The 10,263-nt window shown below is 41.8% G+C and overlaps 1 protein-coding gene across 1 annotated transcript in view; it reads right to left on the bottom strand.

Moving 5' to 3' along the window:
• The window catches only part of ROR1 (receptor tyrosine kinase-like orphan receptor 1), a 255,286-nt gene extending 245,133 nt beyond the window's left edge, over positions 1-10,153 (bottom strand). The window contains exons 1-2 of the mRNA XM_006879844.1: positions 10,087-10,153; positions 9,902-9,973 (exon numbers count right to left, since the gene is read on the bottom strand). Coding sequence (XP_006879906.1) covers positions 9,902-9,973; positions 10,087-10,153 — 139 coding nt within the window. The remainder of the gene's footprint in view (positions 1-9,901; positions 9,974-10,086) is intronic.
• Positions 10,154-10,263: the final 110 nt, after the last annotated feature.

Genomic DNA, 10,263 nt, shown 5'->3' on the forward strand with positions numbered 1-10,263 from the left:
GAAAGAGGCCCTCATAACATCCCACCCCAACACTCCTAAGGAGAGGCTGAGCTGGGGCCCCTGTAGATCAATTTGTATTTTGAGGCACTTGGTTCTGAAGCATTTGTCTCAGAAATCACCCCCTCTCTGTCTCATCAATAGTAGCTTTCAACGGTTCTTCCTTCCCGGGTGGCCTTGTCTCCTTTACATTTCATTTCCTGTTGGAAAAAATAAACAGGCAGCAGTTCAATGGCACTGGCTGGACCTGAGTGAAGCTGGGAGCCATGGTGGTATTGCTGGGTGAAATAGAGCAGCTAAGTGCAGTGAAAGGCTTTAAGACCAAGGGAGGGATTTCACTTTACTGTTTTGCCAGAGGAGGGAACTCACCCCACAGTAGGAGAGGATATGAATGCAAGAGAGATAGTGCGCCCAGCTACCATGCTGGACACACATTCATGGACTTGTGCTTCTAGGCCTTGGTGGGAATCTCGACACTGCCACTAACTAGCTGTACACCTTAACCAAGTCCTTTAACCCTCAAAAGGCTCAATCCCTCAAGTGGCTCATCTATTCAAATAATGGTGAATTCAAATAATGTATGCAACATGCTTAGCAAAGGCCTCTTGGAGTAGGAATTCTGATAGCTATTAATCTGCATAATCAGTCTCTGAACTCTAAGAATTTAGCACCATATTCCCTACTGTTGTTGCTGCTAGGTGCTGTCAAGTCAAGTACAACCCACAGCAACCCTATGAACAACAGATCTGAGTTCTGCCCTTGCCTGTGCCATCCTCCTCAACTGACACGCTTGAGCCCACTGCTGCAGTCACTATGCCAATCCATCTCGTTGGAGGTCTTACTCTCTTTCACTGACCCTCCATCTTTCCAAGCATGATGTCCCTCTCCAACAAATAGCCTCTCTTAGCAACATGCCCAAAGAATGTGAGAAGAGGCTTTGGCCTCCGAGGAGTACTCTGGCCGCACCTTCACCAAGACATATCTGTTCTCTTGGCAATCCGTAAGATACTCAGTACAGTTCTCCAACACTACATATCAGATATTGTGTTAGGCATTAAGAGTAAATAGCAGTTATAAAATCTCTATCTTCAAAGGAGAGATCTGTGGGCAAGCCCTCAGGCAGATGCGCTGCTAACCTAAGGGAGGTGAGTTCATTGTGGCTGTGGTTCAAATCCACTAGTGCCTGCAAGAGCCATAAGCAGTCATGGACAGTCTTCACACTGAGATTTACAGCCTTGAAAAGCTGATGGAAAGTTGCTGAGTCAGAACTAACTCAGTAGAAGAGGTTGAGGGGTTTTTTTAAGTTTTATTTTCAGTTGTTGTTGTTGTGGTTGTATGCCATTGAGTCGCTTGGTACTCATAACGACCCTATGTACAAAAGCCCTAAATGCCGCTCTATCTTGTGCCAACCTTGCCACCTCAAACACACTCATTGCCACCACTCCACTCACAGAATCAATCCATCTCATCGAAGGTCTTCCTCTCCTGTGCCGCCCCTCCACTCTGCCAAACATGATGTCCCTCTCCAAGGACCAGTCACTCCTTGCAACACATCCAAAGAATGTCAGAATCCTTGACTCCAAGGAGCATTTCGGCTTCACCTTCTCCACGACAAACCTGTTTGTTCTCCTAGCAGTTGATGGTATATTCAACACTCTTCTCCAGCACCACAGCTCAAAGGCATCAATCCTCTTTGTATCAACCCTATTCACTGTCCAACTCTCTGCTGCATAGCATGTAATTGTGAAGACTATAGCCTGGATCAGGCACACCTTAGTCTCCAGCCTGACATCATTGCTTTTCAGTACTCTTGAGAGGTCGCTCACAGCTGACTTTCCCAATGCAATTTTTCTCTTGATTTTTCTGGCTGCTAGTACCAAGAGTGTTGGTTGTGGAGTCAAATAAACTAAAACTGTTAACTATCTCAATCTCTTCACCATCTATATTGATGCTGCCAATTGGTCTAGTAGTGAGAATCTTTGTTTTCCTGATGTTGAGCTTCAATCCATATAGGAGGCTGCAGTCCTTGACCTTCTGCAGCAAGCGCTTCAGGTCCCCCTCAGTTTAAGCAAACACAGGTCGGTGATGAGTCTTCCACCAATCCCGATGCCACATTCCTCCTTGTACAGCCCAGCATCTCAGATGATCTGTTCTGCTTACAGACTGAAAAGGTGTGGAGACAAAATACATCCCTGACAGACCCCTTCTTGATTTTGAACCATGTAGTGTCTCCTTATTTTCAGTGGCAAGACAAAAAGAATCATTTCAATACAGGAGGCAGTCATCAGAACAGAGCAAGGAGACACTGCATGGTTCAACATTGGGAAGGGTGTATACCACGGTTGTATCCTGTCCCCATACCTTTTCAATCTATATAAAGAACAGATCATCTGGGAAGGAGGCTGGGCTGTATAAGGAGGAATGTAGCATCAGGGTTGGAGGAAGACTCTTCAACAACCTGCGTTATACAGATAACAAAATTCTGCTTGCTGAAACTGAGGAGGACCTGAAGCACTTGCTGCAGAAGGCCAAGGACTGCAGCCTTCAACATGGATTGAAGCTCCACATCAAGAAAACAAAGATTCTCACTACTGGGCCAATTGGCAGCATCATGATAGATGGCGAAGTGATTGAGATTGTTAACAACTTTAGTTTGCTTGGTTCCACAATCAACACTCTTGCTACTAGCAGCCAGAAAAATCAAGAGATGAATTGCATTGGGAAAATCTGCTATCAGGGACCTCTCCAGAGTACTGAAGAGTAACAACATCAGTCTGGAGACTAAGGTGTGCCTGGTACTGACGACAGTCTTCACAATTGCTTGCTATGTGTCAGAGAGCTGGACAATAACTAGGGATGACAGAAAGATAATTAATGCCTTTGAGCTGTGCTGCTGGAGAAGTGTTGAATATACCATGGACTGTCAGGAGAATAAACAGATTATTGTAGAGAGGGTGAAACTAGGTTGCTCCATGAAGCCAAGAATTCTGAAGCTTCGTCTGGTATACTTTGGGCATGCTGCAAGGAGGGACTAGTCCTTGGAGAGGGACTTCATGCTTGGGAAGGTGGAGGAACAGAAAAAGTGAAGGAGACCATCGATGAGATGGATTGATACACTGACTAGGGTAATGAAGGGAGGTCTGTCAGAGACAGTAAAGTTGACACAGGATAGAGCAGGTTTCAGGGCTACTGTACACAGGGTTGCTATGAGTTGCTAGCAACTTGATGGCACATAACAACAACAACAACAACAGTATGATACAGACTGTAATCAAGATATACAAAGGATGAAGAGAATTTCACAGATGGAAGACTTCTGGGGCAGGACTGATGGTCTGCTCAGTTATGTTGAAAGGAAAATTAGTTCGTTTCCCTTCCAGTAGAATGTCTGGAAGACAGATTATCTCCTAATGGCAATGTGCAGGAAAGGGGAAGTGGGAATGTTTCAGGTGAGGAAGCATCAGCCAACTGAAGCAGAGAGATAAAGACATTCCAGTTTGTATGAAAAGCCATAGAAGTCAGAAAGAAAATGGCTTATTTTGGAAAATAAAAGCAGGATGCTAAAACAAATGGAGAATAAAATATGGGGAGGAGGATAAGATGAGAAGAGATGGTGGGGTCAGACCTTGGAGAACTTGTGCCAAGCTAGGGAGTGTGGCACTGGTGGGGTGCCACTCACCTGACTTGACAGCATTTGAGAGCTCTACCTCAACCTTCTTTTATTATCTTGCAAAAATACCTATGATCCTTCATTATCAAGCCCAATGAAATAACCACATTAACAAAAAAACAGCATTTTTACAGTGGTGTAGCCCATAAAGAGCTGCACCATTAGGTGGAAGGCCAAGTTCCTCTAGTGGAGAAAGAAAGATAGTCAATCTCCTCTCAGATCATTGGTTCTGATTTGACAGCAATGACTTTGACTTTGATTCTCCAATTAGCTTATTGTGTGCTGCCAGCCAGACTGATTTCCACAGTAATCCTAAAAAGAACATGCTATTTTAACATTTTACAAGTGAGAAAACTAAAGCACAGAAAGATTGAGTTGGTTACCTAAAGCCACACAGTATCACAGTCAGGATGGAAATCTAGGCATGTTGGTCCTGGAGTCTATTCTCCTAGGAATTGATACCTCACATTTATCTTTGAGACTATTTACCTCTGTAGAGGTGTACATGCAGCATTTAAGCACATTTCATTAATTTCTATAACCCCAAATGTGAAATATACTATTTTTATTTCATTCTCTTCAGATCTATTTCTCATGGCTATTATCCTATGTTTATTTCCCCCATGGTTTCTATTCCTTCTTTTACTGTGAAACATTTCAAACATATACATGAACTCAGATTGGTTGAAGGTCTTTAGTTTTAAGATATGATTCTGTGCTGGCATTCTCTCATGGTGGCATTGCCCCCGCCCCTCCACTTACACTGTAATTTTTAAAAGCAAACTCAACATCAGGAGTTGGTTGTTGTTGTTTTGTGGTTTTGGTGTGTTCTGGTGAAAAAAAAATCCGCATGCCCTGGGGTGTTAAGATATTTTTATAAGTTGGTTTTGGGTTTGCCCTGCCAGGTTATCATAATCGATTCCAGACCAAGTTGTTATGTTATCTTCTGGGTTTGTGGCTGGTGTACCACATGAGAAAAACCAACCCCATATCCACATAAAATGCAGGTTGAGGGAATTTTTTTTTTGTAAGTAGGTAACTCTTTGCACCAATAGCCTAGGGTGGTTGATAGAGTTCCATGCCACATCCTCAGCAGACTTTTCCTTATTTCATGCTTGGTCCACCCATTCATTCCTCATTCACAACTTTGTGTGGAGAGTTTCTTTCCTAAGGCCTTACACCTCATTCCCATAGGATTCTGCAACAGTGGCTCCTTATGAGGAGACATACTTCCTACATTTTCATATGACTTTTTGTTTCAGTCATTTTCACTGATAATTGCTCTATCGCTGAGGGTCTTCTTTATTTTTGGCACCTGGAGACCCTCTCATTTTGCATGGTAGCCTGGTAATTTTCCCCTCACAGTAAATTTACTTCCACCAGGACCTCTGGTTTCTGGAGGTAATGTTCTTTGATAGTTTAGTCTATTAAAGGAAACAGAAGGCTGTGATTATGGATTTTGCTGTCCATCTCTTCTTCTAAGCTTTGAATCCACAGAGAACAGGCTTTCTTGTCTGATTCATGGAACAGACCCTAATGCTTCACACATTTCCCCAACCAGACTAGGAATCAGTAAGGGTTTGATCTAGGAAAATGTGAATGAATCAATCATGTTTCCCTCTCATTTTAACTGAGACTTTAAAGATCACATACTTAATTATCTTCTAGAAGAAGAGGATATCAAGAATCTTTGAAAAGCCTTCATGTTTTCTGGAAGATCATGCTGAACATAACAGGGTTTTAAAGTCTAACAAACTCTTGGACAAAAGGCTAGTCCTTTGCCTACTATTGATACTATTTTTTTCTTCTATATTTTTAAGTTTTTATATTGGTTTGCATACCAAATTTGTATACATCGTATTTCATTTATGTCCACTGCATTTCATACATTCCTTCATTCACACTGTACTTTAGAGGATCATTTCTGTACATTGTGTTTTATAAAATAAGTCACTATTGATCTATGCTCACTATCATCCTGTCTTTTCATGTTCCCACTGTTGTTGTTGCGTGCCGTCGAGTCGCCTGTGACTCATAGCGACCCTATGTACAACAGTCCTAAATTCTGCCTTATCCTGTGCCAATCTCACCATCTCCGACACACTTGCCCCCACTTTTACTCCAGTCACTGAATTAATCCATCTCATCTAGGGTCTTCCTCTCCTGCACTCTCCCCCCACTAGATCTATCCTAATTCCTCACTCCTTCCCTCTGCTCACTAAATTCTGCAACCTGTGATTTCCCATCCACAGTCTCCTCCCCCTTCCCCCTTTGGATTTTTACCTATACCTTACTAGTTATCCTTCATTTTTTACATTTACGGTCTTATACAGTATTGTCCTTATGAGACTGAAAAGGGGCAGCGATTAATTGGTTGAACTGGGAATCATTGATTCTTCAGTGGTTTCAGAGGCTGTAAAGTGCCACAGGAGGAGATTGCTCATCCTTCTCTCTTGGAGGTTCTGACGGATTTGAACCACTGGAGGTACCAACTTTGAACTCAACTCCACACAGTGGCACAACTCTCTGTAGGTCATGCCGACAGAGAACCCAAGGAACATATTACCAAGTCTTTTTCTCTGTAGAGCCGCTGGTGGGTGCAAACCATCAGCTTTTTATTAAGGAACAACCAGGGTTCCTTAAGTTATTAGTATCTTTTATTTTCTACTTCCCATTTGTTTATAAAAAAACAGAATTTATAAAACCTTCATAAATATGTAATGAAAAATCCACTGCCTTCTGGTGGTGGGATGAAAGGAATTACATGGATTTCGAGTTTTCATCCCTTAATTAGAAAAGCAATGTCCAAATCAAATTTGACACAGAAAAATTATTCAAAATAGCCTTTGATTTGAAGGCAAAAGATATCTGACCTCATCCTATCATGTTAAAATGTCCAGTACAGTGTAGCCAGCAAAATAACCTGTCCCTTTGCTGTTTTGTGAAATAATCTTCCTCCAGAGAAGAGAAACAATTTGCAGTGAGTATACCGGCAAACAAAAGAAAGCTGATCATTAAGAGGAATTTCTAGCAATGACTTTTTTCTTCTTTTTTAAAAAATTTTATACTAGTTTACAACATTCAGAAAGTTCATATACATTGTTTTTCATACCTGATCTTTCCCCTTTTCTTTCTCCATCCCTCCCTCCACTCATCATATTGTGTGATCCTATGATTAAGCCCCCTCCTCCCCACCTTGGATCCTTGTACTCGTTCTACAAGATCTTCACCCTGAAACATACAGTGTCCCTTTTCAGCAGGAAGTAGCTAAGAGAATACGCCGTCCCATTTTCCTTATGAATCAGGGTGAAGTCTCTCTCAGGCAGGAGTGATAGGGAATGGTAAAGTACACACTGACAAAGGAGATTAATCAGAACTGGCTTTGACAAGCACTGTGACAATGGGACAATTAAAACAGACTTTCAGGGGGGAAAAAAGAGGAATGAACTGGGGGGTTAGAGAAAATAGTACAACAATCAATGAATGGAAATCCAAAATCTCTGTAAATGTTCATGAAAATTAATAAAATTTAATAAAACTAAATTAAAAAATAAAATAAAAAAGAATAGTCTTGTACAGTATTTGTCCTCAAGAGACAGAGTTGGTATCCTTAGCATATGCTCTCCAGTCCCTCCCATGTTAGGTAATAATTTACAAAATCATTTCTCCTGCCTGCTGTATAGTATTCCATTCTGTGAATGTGCCATAATTTCTCAATCTATTTCTTTGTGGTTGGACATTTGGACAGTTTCCATGTTCTTGCTATGGTGAGTAATGCTGCTATAAACATTGGTGGACAAGTATCTATTTATGCCTCAGTTCTCATTTTCTCAGGGTATATTCCAAGCGGTGGAATAGTTGGGTCATATGGAATTTCTATGTTCAGCTTTTTGCAGAAACACCAAACTCTATCAACGACTTTGAGCTTTTTTCCACTATAATCCCAGAACCTAAATTCAAGTGGAAATTGAAAGTTCACTTAATATTGTTACTATGGATGTGATTCCTCACTAGATAAATTGTGACTTGATACTCCATACATACTGAGCATTTCTTATGGAAAAAAAATTTTGCTAGATTTTATGATAGCTATCTTCCTAATCAAATGCAAAAGAATGCATAAGGCACAAGATTAAAAAAAAAATCCTACCCAGAAAGAACCTCCAAACTTAAGGATACAAGTGTTCAGGTCTTTCGTTCACAGGTTCACTATGAGTCATCTACTACTTGACGGCACTTAACAATAACAACAATGGCAACATAGAGAGCTCTGTTGGCCTCATGGATAGAAAGTGATGCTACCAAGCCGAAGGTAGGTGATTTTAATCTGTGGCCCTCAGGCCTGGTTTTACTTGTTTTTGATCAAACATTCTTCTAGGTGGTATAGCACTGGTCTGTCCATTTGATGTACAGAGGTAACTCGCAGTTGCTGTGATGCTAAACACTGTGTATAACACTGACGTGTCAAGTGTGATAATGGCTACCCATGGTGGACAGTATTTGGTGGAGCTCCCCGACTAAAACAAGCTTGGAAGCAGGAGTGGCATCCACTTCCAAAACAGCTTGCCTCTAGAAACTCTATGAACTTGCAAAAATGATGAAAGTTATAAAAGAACTTAAGGAAAAGATGCAAAACCCCCTCATTGCTGTGGAGGCAGCAATGACTCACAGCTGACCCTCTGTTTGTTTTTCCAAGGCTGTAAATCACTTGAGAGAAGACTGCCCATCTTCCTCTCGTACTGGTGGACTTTGAAATGGCCTGCCTCCAGAAACTCTATGTACGAACAGTGCTCAGGCCTTTTGTTCATAGAGTCACTCATTCATAGGGTCGCTATGAGTAGTCATAACTCGATGGCATCTAACAACAACAATGACAGCTACATTGGCCGAGTGGACAGAAAGCTATGCTACCAAGCTGAAGGTGGTTGATTTTAATCTGCGCCCCTCGGGCTGGGTTCAAATTGTTTCTCTGTCATTCTTCTAGATGGTATAGCACTGGTCTGTGTGCTGCTGTACAGAGGTACCTCATGGTTGCTGTGATGCTGCACACTGTGACAGTGATGTGCCAAACATGGTAATGGCTACTCATGGTGAGCAGTGTTGGCTGGAGCTTCCCGACTAAAACAAGCCTGGAAGCAGGAGCGGCATCCACTTCCAAAATGGCTTGCCTCCGGAAACTCTATATACGAACAGTGCTCTGGCTTTTCGTTCATAGGGTCGCTGTGAGTTGTCTACGACTTGACGGCACCTAACAAGAACAACAACAAAGGTGCGGCCTAGAGGCCTCTAAGGGTAAGACATACAAGGGTAAAATCCACCATGTAATAACACAAAAGAACAGACGAAAAGGTTATGGGAATTCCAAAGTAGAGAGGCCATTTCTTACTGAACAATTAGACAACACTGTAGCTAGTATAAAAATTATGCTGAGACTGGGAGAGAAAAAAAAATAGACTGTGGACTAGTAGAATAGAAGGGCAATTCAAGTGGAAGGAATGGTGTAGATAAAAACAGCAAGTCAGAAAAGCACAGGATATATAAGAAGAAATGGGAATTTGGCTGAAGTGTAAGGTACATAAAAGGGACTAAGGAGAAATAAGGCTGGAAAGACACATTGGCAGGGCCATGGTGGCTTTGAATGTGTTCTGAATTACCACCCCCAGACATAGGAGCTCCATAGTGAGCCAGTTCTTGGCATATGCCGGGCCTTAATGCTAAACAACAGCCTTTACAGCAGAAACCTGTTCTCCACGTGCACACAGGAAGCTGCCATCTGTAGGCACAGTCAATTACAAACATTCCAGATACTCTGTCCTGAACCCTGCAAGCACATCAAATGCTCCTTGTAAAAGGTCACCCAACAAACAGCTCTGATCAATCCTGGCTCAGGCTGAATCAAATCCCCTAAATAAGATCCACTAGATGCCGTTTCAGGAAGGTCAAAAGCGACCCTATTACACATCTTGAAGCATTTTTGCCACATGGAACATTTTAGAGAAAGAAGGGAAAGGCAAGAAAGAAGAAAGGGAGAAAAACCCACCCTGACTTTCCAGAAATAATAGAATGCCAAGTAATTAAATGTTAAATGAACATAAAGTTAGCAGAGAATTTATTTTGGCCTCCAAACTCCTCCTAGCAATCTAAAAAGTGGTTGATTTTAAAGAAGGCCATACTGGAATGAAAAATGGAGTTTCACACCTCCCCACCTCTACCTCGCGTGTCCCCACTGTGTACCTTTGTCGAGTTCACTGGAAATGTTCCATGATGAGGTAGGCACTAACTCAGCAGTGACGGACAACTCTGTTTCTGAAAAGAAAAACAAGGGAGGGGAGAGAGAACAGGCAATATTAAATATAGTAACTTATGGGTTGTTACACATATTACAAGAGATTTCCAAAGGTCCTGCCTTCTTAAAGAGCCCCTTGCAATAGTAATGTGGAAAAGCTGGCAGGGCCCTCCAGTGTTGCCAGGCAGAGAGAGGTCCATGCACAGCACTGGCCTCCCAGCAATCTACAGGCTAGATTTAAAGAGTTTTATTTTAAAACATCAGCTTAACAATGAAAATGAAAATATTTTTTAAAAAATTATTTCAATAA

The sequence above is a fragment of the Elephantulus edwardii genome, unplaced genomic scaffold, assembly GCF_000299155.1.
Source record: "Elephantulus edwardii isolate Elephantulus edwardi_28Jun2011 unplaced genomic scaffold, EleEdw1.0 scaffold00005, whole genome shotgun sequence".
In the NCBI taxonomy this organism is placed as follows: Eukaryota; Metazoa; Chordata; class Mammalia; order Macroscelidea; family Macroscelididae; genus Elephantulus; species Elephantulus edwardii.